The sequence below is a fragment of the Mesoplodon mirus genome, assembly GCF_964341445.2.
Source record: "Mesoplodon mirus genome assembly, chromosome: 3".
NCBI classification, from domain to species: Eukaryota; Metazoa; Chordata; class Mammalia; order Artiodactyla; family Ziphiidae; genus Mesoplodon; species Mesoplodon mirus.
In genome coordinates, this window is record NC_138978.1 from 43,240,593 (window position 1) to 43,265,813 (window position 25,221).

General features: G+C 35.9%; 1 protein-coding gene across 2 annotated transcripts in view; it reads right to left on the reverse strand.

Moving 5' to 3' along the window:
- Window positions 1–25,221, reverse strand: part of SPATA6 (spermatogenesis associated 6) — a 146,869-nt gene that overhangs the window by 119,235 nt on the left and 2,413 nt on the right. For both annotated transcript variants that reach the window (XM_082612382.1, XM_082612381.1), the window contains exons 2-3: window positions 3,183–3,320; window positions 1,977–2,025 (exon numbers count right to left, since the gene is read on the reverse strand). In XM_082612382.1, coding sequence (XP_082468508.1) covers window positions 1,977–2,025; window positions 3,183–3,320 — 187 coding nt within the window. The remainder of the gene's footprint in view (window positions 1–1,976; window positions 2,026–3,182; window positions 3,321–25,221) is intronic.

Consider the following 25,221-nt stretch of genomic DNA (forward strand, 5'->3'; position numbering starts at 1 on the left):
AAAAAAAGTGAGGGACACTACTACAGAAAAAAATAAACTTAAGAGCTAAACAGCCATATACATATGTGAACCACACCTTGATGGGATCCTGATTTTTAACAAACCAACTGTATAAAGACATTTTGGTGGCAATTGGAGAAACCTGCATAATGACTAAGTATTCGATGTTATTAAGGAATTATTATTAATTTTGTTAGGTATGATACCAATATAGTGGTTATATTTTTTTCAAAAAAGCCTTTATCAATTAGAGGTCATGCCAGAATATTTGCAGTGAAGTAATGTATGTATAGAATTTGCTTTTAAATATTCCAACATTTTTTTTAAGTGGCAGGGTAAACATATAATACAGTGGGCAAAATGTCAAAAACTGTTGAAGCTGACAGGTATATGAGACTTCATCATTCCATCTTTTCCACTTTTAGTATAGCTTTAATTTTTCATATTAATAAGGTTAGGGGACAACAAAAAACTGCAAAGCTGAGAGGAAAATAAAAGTAAAAGAAAAGGGGCCCAAAGCTTACAAGAGAGATCAGAATAAAGACTGCTGTGGAAGTCATCAGAAGATAGGTAAAACATGAAGCCAAGTCTTTGGAGAATATCATATAAGGAGAGAGTATAAACTAAGTAAAAAGAGATCAGAGAAGTGAAGCCAGAGGATTTGAGAAAGATACCAAAAATTGGAATGTCAGAGTAGAAACTAAGTAAAAAGAGATCAGAGAAGTGAAGCCAGAGGAATTTGAGAAAGATACCAAAAAGCGGAATGTCAGTGATGAAGGAGGAAACCTAAGAGAAAAACTGAATCAGGGAAATCAAGACAAGAAAGATTGCAAATAATAATAACCACCAAGTACTCTTAGAGACTCTAAATTTCAAATAAAATAGGAAAAATTATCTTTTTTAACAAAAGAATTTCAGAATGATAAGGGAAATAATTATCTTCATATTTTCTAAGATACACAATTTCCCAGATACTGAACAAGATGTTCAAGAAAATTAAAAGTCATTACGCACTGGCACCAAGTTGCCACCTCACTGGTCTGCCATAGTGGAAGACAGAATACCAAGTGCAAGAACAGCTATAAAAAAAAATACGATATTGACATTAGCCATAAAGAGTTCTTTAAACTATTAACTCCCTGATGGTAAAACAATGAGCCAGCCCTATTTCTACCCATATGCCCAGATTCTAGCATGGTTCCAGGCTGCATGTTCCTATATTGCTAGAGTCCCAACGGGGTGCAAAAGGTATGGAAGGGACAGTTGACATTGATGATCCTCAATATTGTTGGCGTTTTGAGCCACAATTATATATTAGACCAATATGGTAATCCCTAATCCCTTTCTGATTACAAGGATAAATAACAGAGCTTTTCATTTCATACTCAGAGCTCGAATAACGTATTCCCAAACGTATACCTTTGCACTGCTGCTCTCACAAAAAACTGGATCTTTTTATAGTTGATCCCTAGTACTTTGAAGAATTTACTGTTAACCAAAGCCTTGAATATGTCACTTTCAAATAATTTGTTAACATATTGTATATAATACAAAATGCAAAAGCATATATATTTTAAGCTACTATTACTTCAGTCTTCTATTATTTACTCTCTTGATTTGCAACACAGTGAGGTTAAAGACATATTTTTGTTTGCAGGGCAAAGTCCCACCTAACATGAATCTCGGTTCTTACATCATTAACAGCCCATATCATTTTAATCAATAAATAGTTCAGATAAGTCTTTTTGTTATTCACAGATCAAACACAGAAAAAGGAAAAATTCCCCATCTCTCTGCAGCACACGTATTTTTTATTATTTCCAGGTATATTCCAAAATTCTAAAAAGCGTAAAAAACTTCTCACCTCAAGATTTTTGAAGTTCTTGTTTGACCCTTTTTGACTTTTATCTAACTCAGGATTAAAGAGCATGATTCTAAAATCTCTTAGAATCAGAAATTAAAAGTTGAAAACTTACATTCAAGCTGTGCAACCACATCTCCAGGGTCTACTGCTTCAGGGAACACCTAGAGTGAGAGAAGGCAGAGGGAAGCAGGATAGAGAAGAGAACGTAAAAGGAAGACATACATGAAATAGTTTTTGTGTTTTCCTTCTCATTCCCAAAATATTCCTTTCCCAACCAAAGAAACTTCTGACATTATTGAGAACTGTCACTTCCTCTCTGCTTCCCATGATCACTATACGAGATTTTACCAACGAACAAAAATTACAGCTGGCTCTGCCTCCCTCTCCAATTTGATCTGCTAGCAGTCCTCCCTTTGTTACCATGGTCATACTTGCCTTCTTGGTGTTCCTCCAGCTCATCAAGCTTATTCCCAACAAGACACCTTTATATTTTCTGTTCCTCTGCTTAGAATGCTTTTACCTTAGACCTTTAAATAACTGATACTGTCTCATCATTCAGGCTCGGTTTCAATGTCATTGCCTTCTCTGACCACCCTTTAAAATAAACAATCCCCCTAATCCTTCTGTTCCCTTACCCTCCCTTTATTCTCTTCATGACACTTACTATTTACTTGATTATTGTCTGTTTCACCTATTACAATGAAAGCTCTAAGAGGGGAGCATGTTTGTTTTTTTTTACCCAGTGCCTAGAACAGTGCATGGAACAGAGCAGGTACTCAGTAATTAACTGTGGAGAAGAGGAAGGAGAAAAAGGAAGGAAGGAGGGAAGGAGGAAAGGAAGAAAGGAGGGAAGGAAGGAAGGAAAGAGGGAAGTAGACAAGGAGAGAAGGAAAGAAAAAAGTGAGAAATACAATTGGTAATAATTACCCAAAAGCACCAGATTCAGGGGGAAAAAAGAAAAGAGACTTATAGAAAGAAGCACCACATGACAGCCATAAGCAAAATATGACCTATTCTTACCTATTAATATCTCCCCCATCTCTTTTATGAAAATGATTACTTAGAATTCAAGGTGCTATATTTTATATAAAGACCACTAAGACAATTTTAGAAGTAAACTGATCCATCACGAAAAAGAGGCAACTGATTCAATGTATAATATAATGCATATTTATTTTCAAGCTTCCAGATTTAAGTTACAAATCTCCTTTTGAATTAAATCAAAGTGCATAGTCAACAATAGTAATATGTGTTATTCAAAATTGTGAACCACTTTGATTTTTTATTGGTTAACATTTGATTGGATATTTGAACTCACCTTTTCAAACACCATTCTGGCATTGAAGACCAGTGGAAAATTGGCTGGGACACATTGTGTCTTTCTGTATTGGCCAAACACACAGATGCTAAGATAGATGTCCTCCTTGTCTTTCAGCACCACTCCTGGGCAAGTTACCTGAAAGAAATTAGACAGATGAATGTGACTGCTTCATGAATTCCCTGAACTACTGTACTAAAATAACTTACCAAACATTACATAAAAACACTAGTCTGCTAAGCTAATAAAAATATGCACAAGTTTTAAAAAAAAAGAGATTCTAGTATTTACAGAGTTAAATGAAATGCCTTTATAACTTCCATCCCTCTGAGAAATCTATGATTTTCCACTTGGTTATTTGTGCTCTATGTACTGGCTCTTGGGACAGATACTAATAGTTTTAAACAGTAAGCCTCAGGCTCCCACTTTATGTAGAATGCTGACATAAACTTATTCAGCATCATTTAATCACAAAGGATTAAGACTCAGCAGAAATAAAGCACAATACTAGAGGACAAAAAAAATACAAAAAAAGCACAAATCTGACCTGTATCACCCTAAGTCATAGCCCATACACACCCTCATCAAAAGAAATATGACAAACTTTCAAAGCAAGTGAACTGTAAGTTTCTAACCCAAGGAAATATTTTTTAAATATAAAACTGCACTTAACTATTCTCAGGACTGACACAAAGTATAGGTATAAGATGTAGGGTTTCTAAAAAATACATAGCACAGTCTCTCCAGTTCCTGCCGTATTTCATTGTCAGTGATCAACCATACACTTAGTAGGCTATTGAAGATTCTCCAAGATTTGAATCCAACTTATCACATAGCAATATTACTTGACACCTCCTAAAAATACAATCAAAGTATATTTGTTATTGTTTTCTGAACACACACATTACTTTCTTGCCTCGCATTCTCCCATTATCTGGATTACTACTCATTTCTACTCCATGCCATCTCCTCCTCATCTACTTCTACCTCCCAAGGCTTACATTAACCGCCATCTCATACACAAAACTTCTCTTGATTCACCAACTATCACTATTCAATGCAATCTAATTGAAACATTTATTGTGAATTTATTATATTCAAATAAATAGTTTTAAATTCTCACAGCATTTTATAGTTCTCTTAAGGCCCTAATTATTGTCTCTATGCATTTTAATGAAGTAGGTACACCTCACCTATTTTATTTGATTATAAATTCCCTGAGAACAGAAATTCTAATTTCCTCATCAATGTATCCAAAAACACAGACTTCCCATATTAAGAAGAAGCTTAGAAATTATCTAGTACAGCTTCAAATTTTTTATATAGGGAAACAATAGAGCCCCACTAAAGTGAAGGTGATTTACTTACTTAAAGTCACACAATAAATGAGTCAATACAATACATTCAAAGTACTTAGAACAGTGCCTGACAGTGCATTAAATAAATACTAGTGGGCTTCCCTGGTGATGCAGAAGTTAAGAATCCACCTGCCAATGAAGGGGATATGGGTTTGGGCCCTGGTCCAGGAAGATCCCACATGCCGCAGAGCAACTAAGCCCATGCGCCACAACTACTGAAGCCTGAATGCCTAGAGCCCGTGCTCTGCAACAAGAGAAACCACTGCAATGAGAAGCCCATGCACCGCAAAGAGGAGTAGGCCCCACTCGCCACAACTAGAGAAAGCCCACGCACAGCAACAAAGACCTAACGTAGCCAAAAATAAATAAATAAATAAAAATAAATGTATTTAAAAAATAAAATAAATAAATAAATACTAGCTATAGTTATTATTAGAATGAAAACCACTATCATCTACCATCTTAATATAGACTATTGCACTGAATAAATGACTAAGACTTCATGTCCCTCTGTATACAGCAGTTAAGATTATTTTCTATGCTAGCTATTTTGACTCCATCTACCCCTTATTCTATTTTCTACTTTTGTTCTAATAATTCATTATTGATTATTAAAATCAAGGCCCTCAGAAATCTCATTCTGTCCATCAGCTTCATTTTCTACTCTGCCTGCCTCATTTAAACCAAACCTGTTAGAGTCCCTCTAAGTCTGTGTTATGCCTACAGATGTGGCTGGTCCAAATTGAGATGGACAGTTAATGTAAAATACAAGATTTTGAAGATTTCTGAAGACTTGTTCAAAAATATTTTAAAGAATATTTACAAAAAAAAAGTGTAAAAAAACTCATTAACAACTTTTACATTAATTACATGTTGAAAGGATAATACTTATACTGACTTAAATAAAATTACTGTTAAAATTAATTTTATCACTTCTTTTAATTATTTAATGTAGCTAGGGGAAATTTTTAAATTATATCCTTGGCTCAAATTATACTTCTATTGGACAGCACAGCTCTAACTGTCCTCAATGGAAAATACTGAGTCTCTTTCCAATTTGTAGTATATTTAAGAAGACATGACATTTTTCCTTATCCACGGTTCTATAAATTCTGCCATTCTTTAAAGGAATACCATGGAAAGTTCCAAAAAGAAGGCATTAAAAGAGGGGTTAAAGAAAATCCGATGGAACAAATATAAAATAAATAGCACACTGGCTGGCTTAAACCAGTCATATGGATAATTACATGAATGTAAATATCTTAAGTATTGTAACTAGAAGGCAGAAATTATTAGACTGGATAAAAAAGCAAAACACAATATGCTAGTCTGCAAAACCACAATTTTAAAGATTATGACATACATAGAAAAAGTATTTTCATAATAGTAGAGTAAATATCTCCAAAATCAGCCCCTCCACAGAGAAGCTGAATAGACATTTTTCCAAAGAAGATATACAGATGGCCAACAGGCATATGAAAAGATGTCCAACATCACTAATTGTCAGGAAAATGCAAATCAAGATGACAAGGAGATACCACCTCATGCTCGACAGAATGGTTATTACCAAAAAGACAAGAAACAACAAGTATTGGTGAAGATATGGAAAAAAGGGAACTCTCACACACTGTTGGTGGGAATGTCAACTGGTGCAGTCATTATGGAAAACAGTATATCGGAGGTTCCTCAAAGAACTAAAATAGAACCACTTATAGGATCCAGCAATTCCACTCCTGGGTATTTATCTGAAAAAAAAGAAAATACTAATTTGAAAAGGTATATGGGGACTTCCCTGGTGGTGCAGTGATTAAGAATCCTCCTGCCAATGCAAGGGACACGGGTTCAAGCCCTGGTCCAGGAAGTTCCCACATGCCATGGAGCAACTAAGCCCGTGCGCCACAACTACTGAACCTGTGCTCTGGAGCCTGCGAGCCACAACTACTGAGCCCACATGCCACAACTACTAAAGCCTGAGCACCTAGAGCCCATGCTCCACAACAAGAAAAGCCACTGCAATGAGAAGCCTGTGCACCACAACAAAGAGTATCCTCCCCCGTCATAACTAGAGAAAGCCCATGCACAGCAACGAAGACCCAACGCAGCCACAAATAAATATAAATTAAAAATAAATAAATAAATAAATATTTTTAAAAAAGAAAAGATATATGTACCATGTTCATTGCAGCACTATTTACAATTGCAAGATATGAAAGCAACCTAAATATCCATCAATAGATGAATGCATAAAGAAGGTGATACACACAAACACATCTCCCCACACATACACATAGGGATATTACTCAGCCATAAAAAAGAATACAATATTGCCATTTGCAACAACATGGATGCACCTAGAAGGTATTATGCTAAGTGAAATAAGTCAGATACAGAAGGAAAAATACCATAAAAAAAACAAAACAAATGAACAAAACACAGACACATAGATACAGAAATAAACTGCTGGTTGCCAGAGGGGAGGCAGTTGGGGTGGGGGGACAGACAAAGTGGGTGAAGGGGATTAAGAGGTACAAACTTCCAGCTATTAAGTAAATAAGTAATGGAATTAATGTACAGCATAGGGAATATAGTCAATAATATTATAATAACTCCATATGGTGACAGACGGTAACTAGACTTATCCTGGTGATCATTTCATAATGTATAAAAATACTGAATCACTATGTTATACACCAGAAACTAATATAATATTGTATGTCAATTATAATTAAAAAATTATTGTAGCAAATGGTGAATATTTACTATGAGCCCTAAATTAGACACTATTGTATAAATGCTAAATTTATTGTGTGGGGGATTGTATTATAATTTATATAGGAGAATGTCCCTGTTCTTAGGAGATTTACCCTAAAATATTTAGTGGTAAAGTGTCTGAATGTAAGCAACTTCAAATGTCTCATCAATATATTTTTATGCCTATATCTCTACTTGTATCATAGAGAGAGATAAATAAATCATATGTGAAACAAACAAAAAATCAGTCCTTTGTAAAAGCAATGAGAACACCAACAAAAACTGTCAAAATCAACTTGTTAGAGGTCTAGAAATAAACCAGAAGTTTGCAACAATCTGAGGAGCATTTATTCAAGAAAAATAGCTGAATTTTGGCAAAAACAGGGATATTGTGGTGTTTTAACATACTTTATTCCCAATCTCCTCTACTCAGGTCTGCTATAGCCTTGACAACCAAGACCCTTACAATCATGGTAGCCATGAAAACTAGCAGCCCTACAGCCACTGTAGGAAATCAGGTATAAAGCTACCCAAAAGCCCTACGCCTAAGGAATTGTCAACCCCCATTCACAGGGCTTCTGTTTATTTGACTTGAATCAGAGCTTAGTCACAACAAACATCCTTTACCTGCAAGGCATTTGTCAGAAAAAAAAAAGCAACTATTGTTTAACATCATGGATGCCTGAGGCAGTGCCAGTTGGAGCAAACAATAAGTGACCAAAACACTTAAAAGGCAAAGCTGGAGAACTCTGTGTGTGTGTGTGTGTGTGTGTGTTGGGGGGCTGTCTTTGACAAGCTATGATACATTCTTGGCAATTCAGAAGGTCATGCACACATGCAGGGCTACAAGCATACCCAGAAATTACTTAAGGAAGTCCTAATCTCTCACCTCTGGTTGATCTTGAGGCTTTGAAAATGTTGGAAGTGAAGACTAAGACAGAGTTGTACATTACCTGCAGGGCATAGAAAGTATGTCCCAACATACTCAGCAATAGACATACTCAGCAAAGACTGGGGGACTCACTGGTTCAAAACATTTAAGGAAATATAAGCCCTGTCATTAGAGGGCCATGAAGCTAACTGAGCAGAGACTTCAGTGGCCACACACAACAAAGAACATAGACTTTACAGAATATAGACATTGCCTCAGGAAAGTAAATAAACAAACAAAAAGCAACAACAACAGCAAGAAAACAATAAACTCTGGGAAATAGAGGAAATCTGATTTACACCATTCCATACTATATTATTTAAAATGTCCAGTTTTCAACAAAAATTATGACATGTAAAGAAGCAAGGGTATGACCTGTACATGGCGGAAAAGGCAGTCAGCAGAAAATGTCCTTGAGGAAGCCCAGAAGTTGGGCTTACTAAACAAGAGCTTTAAATCATCTATTATAAATATGTACAAAGGACTAAAGGAAAACTTATCTAAAGATCTAAAGAAAAGTATGGCAATGTGGCAAAGACGTCTCATCAAATAAGTAATATCAATAGATAGACAGACATTATTTTAAAAAATAGAGATTTTAGAGTTGAAAAGTACAAAACAAATGAAAAATTCACTAGAGAAACTCAAGAGCAGATATAAGATAGCAGAAGAAAGAATAAATGAACCTGGAAATTTGTCAATTGAGATTATCCAGTCTGAGGTACAGAAAGAAAAAAGAAAAATGAATAGTTGCAGAGACTTGTAGGAAACCATCAAGCACAGCGACATAGATATAATGGGAGCCCTAAAGTAGAGGAGAAACGGCCAGAAACAATGTTTGCAGAAATAATGGATGAAAACTTCTGAAATTTAAAGGAAAACAATCTATACATCCAACAAACTCCAATAACTCCAAATTACACACATTGTAAACAGACTGTTCAAAGACAAAGATGAAGAGAGAATCTTGAAAGCAGCAAAAGTTAAATGATTCAGTAGGTACCAGAAATCCTCAACAGGAATAACAGCTGATTTCTCATCAGAAATATGAAGCCAGAAGAAAGTGCAATGACTTATTCAAAGTACTTAAAGAAGACTTTCAATAGTTCAATATCCAGGCAATTCTCCTTCAAAAAGACAGAAAACTAAGACTTTCTCAAACAAAAACAGATAATCCATCACAAGCAGAACTTCCCTAAAAGAATTATTAAAGAGAATCCTTCAGAGACCTTCAAGATGGTGGAGGAGTAAGACATGGAGATCACCTTCCACCTCACAAATACATCAGAAATACATCTACATGTGGAACAACTCCTACAGAACACCTACTGAACACTGGCAGAAGACCTCAGACTTCCCAAAACACAAGAAACTCCCCCACGTACCCGGGTATGGCAAAAGATAAAAGAAAAAACAGAGACAAAAGAATTAGGATGGGACCAGCACCTCTGGGAGGGAGCTGTGAAGGAGGAGAAGTTTCCACACAATAGGAAGCCCCTTCCCTGGCGGAGATGGGGGTGGCAGCAGGGAAGCTTTGGAGCCACGGAGGAGAGCACAGCAACAGGGGTGCAAAGGGTAAAGCGGAGAGATTCCCGCACAGAGGATCAGTGCCAAACAGCACTCACCAGCCTGAGAGACTTGTCTGCTCTCAGTGGGTGGGGGCTGAGAGCTGAGGCTTCGGCTTCGGAGGTCAGATCCCAGGGAGAGGACTGGGGATGGCTGCATGAACACAGCCTGAAGGGGGCTAGTGCGCCACAGTTAGCCAGGAGGTAGTCGGGAAAAAGTCTGGAATTGGATAAGAGGCAAGAGACCACTGTTTCGGGGTGCGCAAGGAGAGAGGATTCAGAGTACCGCCTAAGCGAGCTCCAGAGACAGGTGCGAGCTGTGGCTATCAGCGTGGACACCAGAGACAGGCATGAGATGCTAAGGCTACTGCTGCAGCCACCAAGAAGCCTGTGTGCAAGCACAGGTCACTATCCACACCTCCCCTCCTGGGAACCTGTGCAGCCCACCACTGCCAGTCCCGTGACCCAGGGACAACTTCCCTGGGAGAACACACAGCACGCCTCAGGCTATTGTAACGTCACTGTGGCCTCTGCCGCAGCAGGCTGGCCTCGCATTCTGTACCCATCCCTCCCCCTGGCCTGAGTGAGCCAAAGCCCCCTAATCAGATGCTACTTTAACCCCATCCTGTCTGAGCGAAGAACAGACGCCCTCAGGCGACCTACACACAGAGGCAGGGCCAAATCCAAAGCTGAACCCCAGGAGCTGTGCGAACAAGGAAGAGAAAGGGAAATCTCTCCCAGCAGCCTCGGGAGCAGCAGATTAAGTCTCCACGTTCAACTTGATGTACCCTGCATCTCTGGAATACATGAACAGAAAATGAATCATCCCAAAGTTGAGGCGATGGACCTTGTGTGATTTTGTCTGTATAGCTTTGCTTTTACCATTTGTCCAACGGTTCTGTCTGTCCGTTTTTTTGTTTAGCATACATTTTTAGCCCTTGTTATCATTGGTGGATTTGTTTTTTGGTTTGCTTGCTCTCTTCCTTTTTTTTTATTACTTTTCAATATTTTTTATTTTTAATATTTTTTTAATTTTTTATTTTAATAACTTTATTTTATCTAATTTCCCTTCCTCCCTCTCTCCCTCCTTCCCTCTGTCCCTCCCTCCCTCCATCTCTCTCTCTCTCTCTCTCTTTCTCTCTCTTTCTTTCTTTCTCCCTTTTCTTCTGACCTGTGTGGCTGACAGGGATCTAGTGCTCTGGCCAGGTGTCAGGTCTGTGCCTCTGAGGTGGGAGAGCCGAGTTTAGGACGTTGGTCCAACAGAGACCTCCCAGCTCCATGTAATATTAAACAGCAAGAGCTCTCCCACAGATCTCCACCTCAATGCTAAGACCCAGCTCCACTCAACGACCAGCAAGATACAGTGCTGGAGACCCTATGCCAACCACCTAGCAAGACAGAAACACAACCCCGCCCATTAGAAGATAGGCTGCCTAAAATCATAATAAGGTCACAGACACCCCAAACCATACCACCGGATACTGCCCTGTCCACAAGAAAAACAAGATCCACCCTCATCCACCAGAACACAGGCACCAGTCCCCTCCACCAGGAAGCCTACACAACCCACTGAACCAACATTACCCACTGGGGGCAGACACCAAAAACAGTGGGAACTACGAACCTGCAGCATGTGAAAAGGAGACCCCAACCACAGTAAGTTAAGCAAAATGAGAAGACAGAGAAACGTACAGCAGACGAAGGAGCAAGGTAAAAACCTACCAGACCAAAAAAATGAAGAGGAAATAGGCAATGTACCTGAAAAAGAATTCAGAATAATGATAGCAAAGATGATCCAAAATCTTGGAAACAGAATGGAGAAAATACAAGAAACTTTTAACAAGGACCTAGAAGAACTAAAGAACAAGCAAACAACGATGAACAACACAATAAATGAAATAAAAAATTCTCTAGAAGGAATCAATGGCAGAATAACTGAGGCAGAATAATGGATAAGTGACCTGGAACATAAAATAGTGGAAATAACTACTGCAGAGCAGAATAAAGAAAAAAGAATGGAAAGAATTGAGGACAGTCTCTGAGACCTCTGGGACAACATGAAACACACCAACATTCAAATTATAGGGGGCCCAGAAGAAGAAGAGAAAAAGAAAGGGACTGAGAAAATATTTGAAGAGATTATAGTTGAAAATTTCCCTAATATGGGAAAGGAAATAGTCAATGAAGTCCAGGAAACGTAGAGAGTCCCATACAGGATAAATCCAAGGAGAAACACGCCAAGACACATATTAATCAAACTGTCAAAAATTAAATACAAAGAAAAAATATTAAAAGCAGCAAGGGAAAAACAAGAAATAACATACAAGGGAATCCCCATAAGGTTAACAGCTGATCTTTCAGCAGAAACTCTGCAATCCAGAAGGGAATGGCAGGACATATTTAGTGTGATGAAAGGGAAAACCCTACAACAAAGATTACTCTATCCAGGGATGATCTCATTCAAATTCGATGGAGAAATCAAAACCTTTAGACAAACAAAAGCTAAGAGAATTCAGCACCACCAAACCAGCTTTACAACAAATGCTAAAGGAACTTCTCTAGGCTAGAAACACAAGAGAAGGAAAGACCTACAATAACAAACACAAAACAATTTAGAAAATGGTAATAGGAACATACATATCGATAACTACGTTAATTATAAATGGATTAAAGGCTCCAACCAAAAGACACAGCCTGGCTGAATGGATACAAAACAAAGACCCATACATATGCTGTCTACAAGAGACCCACTTCAGACCTAGGGACACGTACAGACTGAAAGTGAGGGGATGGAAAAAGATATTACATGCAAATGGAAATCAAAAGAAAGCAAGAGTAGCAATTCTTGTATCAGACAAAATAGACTTTAAAATAAAGACTATTACAAGAGACAAGGAAGGACACTACATAAAGATCAAGGGATCAATCCAAGAAGAAGATATAACAATTGTAAATATTTCTGCATCCAAAATAGGAGCACCTCAGTACATAAGGCAAATGCTAACAGCCATAAAAGGGGAAATCGACAGTTACACAATCATAGTAGGGGACTTTTAACACCCAACTTTCCCCTTTGGACAGATCATCCAACCTGAAAATAAATAAGGAAACACAAGCTTTAAATGAGACATTAAACAAGATGGAATTAATTGATATTTATAGGACATTCCATACAAAAACAACAGAATACACTTTCTTCTCAAGTGCTCATGGAACATTTTCCAGGATAGATCATATCTTGGGTCACAAATCAAGCCTTGGTAAATTTAAGAAAATTGAAATGGTATCAACTATCTTTTCCAACCACAAACCTATGAGACTACATATCAATTACTGGAAAAAAATATGTAAAAAATACAAACACATGGTGGCTAAACAATACACTACTAAATAACCAAGAGATCACTGAAGAAATCAAAGAGGAAAGCAAAAAATACCTAGGAACAAATGACAATGAAAACATGTTGACTCAAAACCTATGAGATACAGCAAAAGCAGTTCTAAGAGGTAAGTTTATAGCAATACACTCCTACCTCAAGAAACAAGAAACATCTTAAATAAGCAACCTAACCTTACACCTAAAGCCATTAGAGAAAGGAGAACAAAAAAACCCAAAGTTAGCAGAAGAAATCATAAAGATCAGATCAGGAATAAATGGAAAAAAAATGAAGGAAATGATAGAAAAGATCAATAAAACTAAAGGCTGGTTCTTTGAGAAGGTAAACAAAATTGATAATAACCATTAGCCAGACTCATCAAGAAAAAAAGGGAGAAGACTCAAAACAGTAGAATTAGAAATAAAAAAGGAGAAGTAACAACTGACACTGCAGAAGTACAAAGGATCATGAGAGATTACTACAAGCAACTATATGCCAATAAAATGGACAACCTGCAAGAAATGGACAATTTCTTAGAAAAGCACAACCTTCTGAGACAGAATCAGGAAGGAATAGAAAATATAAACAGACCAATCACAAGCACTGAAATTGAAACTGTGATTAAAAATCTTCCAACAAACAAAAGCCCAGGACCAGATGGGTTCACAGGCAAATTCTGCCTAACATTTACAGAAGAGCTAAGACCTATCCTCTCAAACTCTTCCAAAATATAGCAGAGGGTGGAACATGGGAGAAAATGGAAGAAAATATTTGCAAATGAAGTAACTGACAAAGGGTTAATCTCCAAAATTTACAAGCAGTTCATGCAGCTCAATATCAAAAAAGCAAACAACCCAATCCAAAAATGGGCAGAAGACCTAAATAGACATTTCTCCAAAGATACACAGATTGCCAACAAACACATGAAAGGATGCTCAACGTCACTAATCATTAGAGAAATGCAAATCAAAACCACAATGAGGTATCATCTCACACCGGTCAGAATGGCCATCATCAAAAAATCTACAAACAATAAATGCTGGAGAGGGTGTGGTGAAAAGGGAACCCTCTTGCACTGTCGGTGGGAATGTAAATTGATATAGCCACTATGGAGAACAGTATGGAGGTTCCTTAAAAATCTAAAAATGGAATTACCATACAATACAGCAGTCCCACTACTGGGCATATACCCTGAGAAAGCCATAATTCAAAAGGGTCATGTACCACAATGTTCACTGAAGCTCTATTTACAATAGCCAGGACATGGAAGCAACCTAAGTGTCCATCGACAGATGAATGGATAAAGAAGATGTGGCACATATATACATTGGAATATTACTCTGCCATAGGAAGAAACGAAATTGAGTTATTTGTAGTGAGGTGGATGGACCTAGAGTCTCTCATACGGAGTGCAGTAAGTCAGAAAGAGAAAAACAAATACCATATGCTAATACATATATATATGGAATCTAAAAAAAAAAAAAAAAAAAAAGGTTCTGAAGAACCTAGGGGCAGGACAGGAATAAAGACGCAGACATAGAGAATGGACTTGAGGACACGGAGAGGGGGAAGGGTAAGCTGGGACAAAGTGAGAGAGTGGCATGGACATATATACACTACGAAATGTAAAATAGATAGCTAGTGGGAATCAGCCACATAGCACAGGGAGATCAGCTCAGTGCTTTGTGACCACCTAGAGGGGTGGGATAGGGAGAGTGGGAGGGAGACGCAAGAGGGAGGAGATATGGGGATATATATATATAGCTGATTCACTTTGCTATAAAGCAGAAATTAACTCAACATTGTAAAGCAATTATACTCCAATAAAGATGTTAAAATAAACAAAAAAAGAATTCTTCATATTAAAATGAAAGGACACTAGACAGTAGCTAAAATGCTCATGAAAAAGTAAACACCACCAATGAGGGAACTACACTGGTAAATTTAAGACAGTATAAATGTATTTTCTCTCATTTAACCATTCTTATTTAAAATAAAATTACATAAAGCAGCAATTATTAAACTGTGTTGAAGTGTGTATATGTATAAATATGTCACCTGTATGATTATAAAATTATAAGAAGAGGAGAGAGAACAGAACTAAATAAAAGCAAAGGTTTTATGTATTATTCAAATTAAATTGGTATTAATTAATACTATATTGTTAAAAATTAAAATGTTAATTGTGAGCCCCAGAACCATTACTAAGAAAATAACTCAAAAAACCTAGTAATAGAAACAAGGGAATTAAAATGGTCCACTTGATAATAGTTAACACAAAAGAAGTCACTAATGCAGAAACAGAGAAACGAAAAAGACATTAAGACAGAAAAGACAGCAAAATGACAGAGGCAAATCCTACTTTATCTTACATTAAATGTAAATTGACTAAGCACTCCAATCAAAAGGTAGAGTTTAGCAGAATTGATTACCAACTATAATCCAACTATATGTTGTCTACAAGAGACACACTTTAGATTCAAAGACACAAATGGGAAAAAAATAATCTATGCAAGTAACCAAAGGAGAGTTGCAGTGATTATCCTAACATCAGACAAACTAGACATTAAAACAAAAATTGATACTAGAAGCAAAGAAGGACATTTTATAATGATGTGACAATTAAAAACATAGGTAAATATATTCCAAGAAGACACAACAGTATAACCATTTATGTACTTAAATGAGCCCCAAAATACATGATGCAAAAACAAACAGGCATCTGTCTAAAGAAGATTAACAAATGGCCAAAAAGCACATGAAAATATGTTCAACATCATTAGTCATTAGGGAAATATAAATCAAAATCACAATGAGATAGCTCTTCATACTCACTAGGATGGCTATAAGTAAAAAAAGATGGACAAAACAAGTGCTGGGGAGGATGCCAAAAAATTGGAACCCTCCTACTGTGCTGGTGGAAATGCAAAATGGTGTAGTCACTGTGGTAAAAAGTTTGGTAGTTCCTCAAGAAAAGTAAACAGTTACCACAAGAACCAGCAACTTGCTAGGTATATATCCAAGAGCACTGAAAACATACGTTCACACAAAAATAGGTACAAGAGAATAACAGCGTTATTCATAATAACCAAAAAGTGGATACAATCCAAATGTCCATCAACTGATGAATAAGCAAGATGTGGTATATCCATACAATGGAATATTACTTGGCCATAAAAAGAAATAAAGTACTGATATATACTATAACATGGATGAATTTTAAAAACATTATGCTAAGTGAAAGAAGCCAGACACAGAAGGCCACATATTGTTAATTCCACTTATAGAAATGTCCAGAGTAGGCAAATCCATAGACCTAGAAATTAGATTAGTGGTAGCCAGGGGCTGGGGGGAGAGGGAGATGACAGTAAATAGGAATGGGATTTCTTCATGGGGTGATGAAAATGTTCTGAAATTAGTGGTGATTGTTGCACAACTTTGTGAATATATAAAAATTTATTGAACTGTATACTTTAAAAGAGTGGATTTTATGATATGTGAATTATATCTCAATTTTTTTAAACTTAAAAATTCAGGACTAAAGTAAAATTATAGAAAAAGATACACCATGCATTCACTAATCATAAGAAAGCTGGGGTGGCTATCTTGATATAAAGTAGACTTCAGAAAAAGAAAGATTACCAACGTTAATGTGGAACATTTCATATCGATTAAAAATCGGATTTATGAAAAGATATACAAAATTAAATTGTATGCACCTAATAATACAATGTCAAAGTAATGAAGCAAAAAAAATAACTGAATTTTGACACTTCCCTGTCAATAACTGATAAAATAAGCAGTCAAAAATCATAAAGGGTATAGAAGATGTGGACAACAGTGTTCAAGTAATTTGACCTAACTGACATTTACATAATACTCCATCCAACAACAGAAGGATATACATTTTTTTCCAAGTGCACATGAAAACATTCATCAAGATAGATGATATCATGAACCGTAAAACAAGTCTCAATAAACAAAACGATATAGGGTCAATAGGCAAAAAAATCAACTTTATTTCTATATTAGCACATTAAAAAAATTTAACACCATTTATAATATCATTAAAATCTGAGACATGTACTACCTAGGTATAAATTTAACAAAATATGTGTAAGACATGTATTCTGAAAACTACAAACGTCATTGAAAGAACCTGAAAACCTAAATAGATGGAAAAATATACCAGTTAATGGATTGAAAGGTTCATTGTTAATTCTCCCAAAAGTGGTCCATAATCTCAGTGAAATCCCAAGCACTAAGAAAAACAACAAAATTGACCATCAGGAGATAAATCCACTTTACATGAAAATTAATTTACACAATCTGAAAATAATTTTAAAATAAGTATTTAGAATCTTTCATCTAATAAGGGGAGAAAACTCCATAAAAAACAAAATTTATGAAATTAAAACAGGTAAAAATGTAAATATTTGGCATATGTTTAAAAAGAGACACTGAGAAATCATGGAATATGTAGTCAATGAAGTTAAAAATCTCAACAGAGAAGATTTAAAAATTTAATTTAATAAGTAAATAAGAATATAATACTGAAGAATTCTCCCAGAACAGGAGGATATAAAAATATTACACACAAAAAAAGCACTTAAGAAAGCAGAATAGATAAAAGTTCCAATATATGTCTAATAGCACTGTCAGAAGAAAAGAGAGAACAGCAGAAAAACAATATTCAAAGATATAAAAGCTAAGAATTTCCCCAAACTGCAGAATTCCATAAATTCTCAGATAGAAAGTACAAACTCAGTGGAAAACAATAAACAGAAATGAATCTATAGTTCTATAATCATAGTGTACTAGAATACAACAAGGATAAAATGAACATACATTATGATAGTAAAGATTTTAATATCTCCATTACAGTCTGGGAGAGATTGCACGCAGACAAAAAATTTAATATGGAACCGAAGATATTTCAGAGAAAATAAGTTTGATCTGATAATGGCAGATAGAGCCCTACATCCAACAAATAAATTTATATATTATTTTAAAGTACATAGAGAATATTCACAATAATTGGATTATTCATAAATATATTATATAATAATTGGATAATAACACATAAGAAATTGCCAACAAAAGTAATCAATATCACACAGACTTCATTCAATATCCCCAATGCAATTAAATTAAAATACTACAATAAAAGAATGTATGTATGTGTGTGTATGTATGTGTGGTGGGAAGGTGAGGGAGAAAAAGAGTATATACACACATATAAATCCTATACATCTTGAAATTAAAACAAACTCCTAAATAGCTCATAAGGTAAAGTAAAAAGCATAAAATAAATTTTATAAAAGTTATAAAATATCTAGAACCAAATAATTTTAAAACAGCTTCATCAATCCCCTTAGGATGCCAGTTAAGCAGCACTTGCAAGTAAATCCAATGCCTTAAAGACAGATACTAAAATGAGAAAAGCAATGAAAAATAGGGAGAATAACACAAAATTCATAGTAGTGACTAGCCAAAGGAAGAAGGGAGGAGGGATTCTATTAGAGAGTGAGATACAGGAGACTTCACCTTATCTGTAATGTTTTACATCTTAAGCTGATGGGGAGGAATATGGGTGTTCATTATGTTACTCTTTATAACTTTTTGTATGTCTGAAATATTTCAAAATAAATGTTTTAATAATAAAAAGCAAAAGCTAAATAAATATTTGACTTATAGAGCTAATATTTCATCTATGAACACAAATGAAAGATGCTAAATATAAAATTATGGATCAAATCCAACAAAATATCGTAAAAATAATACACCCTGACTAAAAAGAATCTATCATAGGAATGGAGAAGGTGCAACATCACAAAATGTGTCCCTTCTATAGAACATGGGAGCAATGTTATATAATAATCTCATTAGACTGAGGGAAAAGCATTCAATATAATTCAAAGCTCAGGATATTTTAAAAATTAGGGGGAATTCCCTGGCGGTCCAGTGGTTAAGACTCTGCACTCTCACTGCCGAGGGCCCAGGTTCAATTCCTGGGCAGGAACTAAGATCCCACATCCCACAAGCCACGGTGCAGCCAAAAAAAAAAAAAAGAATAGAAGGGAACTTTCTTAACTCAATAAATGAAAATCCTACAGCCAATATTATATTAGGTTGCAATATATGAAATTGTCATTTTTTTTTAGTCAAAAAATGGCCCATTGTCAGCAATTTCATAAGATTCAATCTAATACTGGTGAAACATCAGCGGGATAACTTAAAATAAAATGACAAGTATATGTGCTATTATTCCCACTATTTAACATTATACTGGGGATTCTAATCAAGGACATAAGTAATAAAAAGGGGAAAAAAAGAAAAAAACATTGTATAAGAGAAGTCAAAACTGACTTTATTTACAAACATGATTTCCCACATAGAAAATCCAAATATCTTATATGAGATTTCAGCAAGTTGCTGAACACAAAATATGCAACAAAGACATGTACAAAAATGTTCACAGGAGCACAATCTGTAATATCTCAATACTGGAAGAAAAATGAAAATGTCATCAACAAAAGAAATGGATACACAGGAACAGAACAATTTTCCAACGAAGACATACAAATGGCCAACAGGTACATGAAAAGATGCTCAGCATCGCTAATCATCAGGGAAATGCAAATCAAAACCACAATTAGATATCACCTCACACAAGTCAGAGTTAACTATCATGAAAAAGACGAGATAACAAGTGTGGGTGAGGATCTGAAGAAAAGGGAACCCTAAGACATTTCTGGTGGGAATGTAAATTGAGCATAGACACTATGGAAAACAGTGTATGGAAAACACTCGAAAAATTTGAAATAGAATGACCATATGCTCCAGCAATCCCACTTCTGTATATACATCCAAAGGAAATGAAATCAGGATCTCATATCTGCACTCCCATGTTCACAATGGCATTACTCACAACAGCCAAGATATGAAAACAACCTAAGTGTCTGTCAATGGATAATGGATGAATGGATAAAGAGCATGTGATATATATGTACCAATATTATTCAGCCATCAGGAAAAAGGATATCCTGCCATTCGTGACAACTTGGATGGACCCTGAGGGCATTACGTTAAGTGAAACAAGTCAGAGAAAAACAAATAACTGTAAGATATCACTTATATGTGGAATCTACAAAAGATAAACTCAGAGAAACAGAGAGTAGAATGGTATTTACCAAGGATTCAGGAGGTGGGGGAAATGGGGAGAAATTGGTGAAAGGGTATAAACTTCCAGTTATAAGATTAACAAGTTTGGGTACCTAATGTACAGCATGGTGATGATAACTAATAACACTGTATTATATACTTGAATGTTGCTGAGAGAGTAGATCTTAATTGTTTTCACCACACACACAAAAAATGGCAACTACGTGACAGGATGGAGATGGTAGCTAATACTATGGTAGTAATCATTTTGCGATTTATAAACATATCAAATCAACATACTGTACACTTTAAACTTATACAATGCTATCTGTCAGTTGTATATCAGTAAAGCTGGGGGAGGAACAATAGAAAGGATAAAGAATTACTGCTTCACATAACAGCATGGATGAATTCTCACAAAGAAGTTATACGTAAACGTCGAAGGAGGGAGGGAGGGGAGGGAAGAAGGGAGGGAGAAAGAAAGAGGCTGACTTCAAAAGTTCAAAATTTGTTGTGATAGAAGTCAAGAGAGTGGTTACCTCTGGGAGGGGAAGGGGGTGGGCAGGTGGAGTGGCTGGAAGGGATGGAGCACAAGGAAGCAAACTGGGGTGCTGATAATATTCTAATTATCCATTTGGGTGGTGATTACACACTTTGGATTTGTGCACTTTCTGAATATATGCTATAGTTCTGTAAAAAGTTAACTTAGGGCTTCCCTGGTGGCGCAGTGGTTGAGAGTCCACCTGCCGATGCAGGGGACACGGGTTCGTGCCCCGGTCCGGGAAGATCCCACATGCCACAGAGCGGCTGGACCCGTGAGCCATGGCCGCTGAGCCTGCGCGTCCGGAGCCTGTGCTCCGCAACGGGAGAGGCCACAACAGTGAGAAGCCCGCGTACCGCAAAAAAAAAAAAAAAAAGTTAACTTCAAGACTCAGCATTCTTTGTTTACCAGCAACAATAACAACAAAAAATAGAAAATAAAAACAAAAGGCATTACTAAAAAGAGCAAAAACAAAGTGAAAAAATAAGCTTCAACTAGAAGATCTTTGACATTTACATTACATATAACCGACAAAGGTTGGTGGTGTTCAAAATATATTTAACAAGAAAAAAAAAACTCTTATGTTCCTAAAGGCAAAGGATATGAACTGGCTATTCACAGAAAAGGAAACCTCTAGGATTGGAGATTGGAGTTATGCAGCCCCATTCTGGAACCGCCTGGAGACACTGAAAGCTAGAAGAACAAGGAAGAGTCTTCCCCAAGAGCCTTCTAAGGGAGCGCTGCCCTGCCAATACCTTTGTTTTAACTTCTGGCTTGTGAGAGAATAAATTTCTGTCCTTTAAGACTCCAAGTTTGAGGAAATTTGTTATGGAAGCCCTAGGAAATTAAACCAATTCCCTAAGACTTGGTAGTTCCATTTCTAAATCTATTCCCTAGAGCACTGGGTCTCTACAAGATCCAACACCCTCCTTTTACAACTAATACTTTACAATTTACCCATACACATAACTAAAAAATAAACCAATGCCATAACTGAAAAAAATACAGAAATAATTTATAATAAATTATATATTTCTATGTGTAAACGCTCAGGCAGAACTAAGCTAGAAGATACAATATTTGCACTTATTCACAGAATCAACATGAACTGGTCTGTTTCAAAAGCTGAATGATAGGTGTCACGTATTGGCAGCTCAAACACAAGCAGAGTTGCCACTGATGCCATGATTTTCTGAAAGAGTAAACTCTTACCAGAGTTCTGAACAAAACAAAGTACACTCTTTCCTCAATTTACATGGTAATTGCATTACTGGAAAATTCACTGTATTTAAAACATTTTTTTCCCAAAAAAAACAGACTTTGTGTTTATACATAAAACAGAGTTATGTTCTTAATCTCTAATAATTATAAACAAGTTTTCATATACATATTCAATGGGACAGTCAAGTCATGCAGAATACCAGATAATCAACACCAGTAGGATCTCTCCCAACCACTATGGCAAACAAGGTAGCCCACAAATTTCTAGAATGCTCCCTAGGGCACAATACCTGCCCTTGAGAACAACTGACTCATGGACACCAGAAGGTATGTTCAAATATTCTCATTGCAACATTGTTTGTAATATTAAAAAAGAGGAAAACTGGTATTTAAAAGTCCATCAATAGGGGAATAAGAATTAAATCACTGTCATATAAATATACAGCATTATATAACAATTAAGGAAATTAACTAGATCTGTAAGAATCAACACTGACAAATTTCAGAAACAGTGAAGTGGAAAAAACAGATCTGCAGAAGGATACCTACAGTATGATACCATTTGTGTAAAGTTTTAAAACAGAACAATAGTATACGTAGTACGTAGGCGTACACAAATATGTAGTAAGCTTACAAAAACCTGAATGAAAAGAATACACTCCAACTTCAGGGTATTGATTATGTTACCTCTAGGAAGGGACAGAGGAAAATTGGCTTCAGCAAGAGGTGCAAAGGGGCCTTAACTACATCTGTAACATTTTATTTCTTAAAAATAAAAATTTGCAGGAAACATGTAAAATGAGGATTTATTAAATCAGGATGGGGGTAGATCACAGTATTTAGGTTTTCTTTTTCTGTAAGTTTGAAGTACTTTAGAGTTAAAGTTTTTAAAAAGTCTGTATTCCAGGGAAATTTACCACCAACTGCAGCATAACTGAGTAAGGAAACCAGAAAATGATCACGAATATTCAGATGAACTGTGATTGAAAAGTACCCAGATCTCTTTGCCTCATTGCTATCAATAATTTGAGTGAGGTAACGAGGTGAGGTGAGTATAGAGAAGAAAAATGGGAATTATACAATACAGACTAACCCAAAACTGACACTATTCAGGTAAAGCAAATTGGCTGATTTTATTGCCCAGGCATTGGGCTTTACTCTTGTACCTCCAATTTCTTCCTTCTATATACCTAAAAACATCTCATGAAAACTTCACTACTGAATAAGAAGAAGAAGGTAGAGAGAAGAAGCAGCAAATATAGTTTTTCATATCAAAGGTAAGATGTTTCAAATATTAAAAGTGTAAGTGATGGGAAATATAATTTTTGGCTGCTCTTTAAAAACAAGTTACTTTGGCATATTACATCATTCTCCCAAGATCCCTTGAGAAAAGTCACACTTCCTTCTCAGCAATATATTTTCTCTCAAGTCACGGCTCTGTCGAGCAACACAAAATATTGCATTATACACCAAAACCTTTCATGTTTACTATGTTTTTGCTCTCATATTACCACAGTATTAAACATGAGATACCATAAATACAAGACTACAGCAAAAAAATAAACATGGAAAGGGGAGAAGGGAATGAAGTGCCACACTTTCAATAGGCAGGTAGAAATAAAACACCTAATTTCCAGTTTAGAAGAACAAATTAAATATCACCACGATGGGGAAAAATTCAGACAATAACACAACATGGGATATTCTGTATCCGAGCCTGGTCTCCAAAAGGTAACGTGCATAAAAAAACTTCTATAGGAATGAATGTTCATAGTAGTTTTATCCATGACAACCACAACTTGGTAACAATCCAAATAATCAACAATAAAGAGAATGGGTAAACATGTTGTGGTGTATGATAGAACATGATACAAATATATGATAGAATGCTACCCCACAATATAAAGGAACTACCAATAGGCACAGCACATGAATGAGTCTCAAAAATACGATGAACAAAAGAAGCCCACACAAAATATTACACACTGTATAGCTCATTTAATATGATGTTCAAGTACTGGCAAACTAATCTTCCCTGGTAGAAATCAGAAGAGGAGTTCCCTCTGCGTGGGGCTTAAAAGGGGGAACAAGGGAATTTACTGTGGCGATGGAAGTGTTCTAAATCTTGATCCAAATAATGGTTGTATGAGTGTATGAATTTATCTAAATCCACAGTGGGGGGGAAACATTGTGGGAATGAAACAGTAGAACTGCTCTATGTTAAAATGGACTAAAACAACCTAACGACCAAATGCAACATGTAAACTTTGAGTGGATCCTTGTTTGAAAAAGTTAACTATACAAGCCATTTTTGTTGACAACTAGGAAAACTTGAAAATGGACTAGATACTAAGAAATTATGGATAATTATCTTAGGTGTGATAATAGTATTGTGGTTATTTAGAACAATGTCCTTATTTTTAGAAGATATATGCTGAAGTATTTAGGAGTCTCATGGCAACAATTTACTTTCATATTTTTAGTAAAAAATATTTATTATTATACATTTACAAATATACAGATATATCAAATTAATGTACATAAGTCATGAAATATAGTCATTGTACTATTCTCCCAACTACTGTGTATGTTTGAAAAATGTCAATAAAAAGTTGAGGGAAAAGAAGATGCCCACTTACCTAGAGTGATCTTCAGGATACATTAAGGAAAGAAAACAAGCAAAGTGCAGACTAGCTTATATAATATGCTACCTATTGTGAAGGAAGGTAAAAAAATATATATGGGAAGGGGGGAGTGTACAGTGTGTGTGTGTGTATGTGTGTGTATGTATCTATTTGATTATATTACAAAGGGAAATACTAGAAGAATAAATCAGACACCAGTAAAAATGGTTACCTACAGCAGATGAAAATAGAGGGAAAATAGGTTTGAAAAGGGCTGGAAATGAGACTTCTCAGAGTGTATCATTTTATACAGTTTTGACTTTTATACCCCATAAATGTAAAGAATTAAATGAAATTGAAAAGAATGAAATTGAAAAGATGTTAAAAATATCTATGCTCACATTAATTCCTCCATTCAATCAAAGCCAAATCAATCAAGCTTGTTTAATGTGTGTGGTTATTAACGGTCTTTTTTGCTCCTTCTGCGCATCACAGTCATTTAATGGG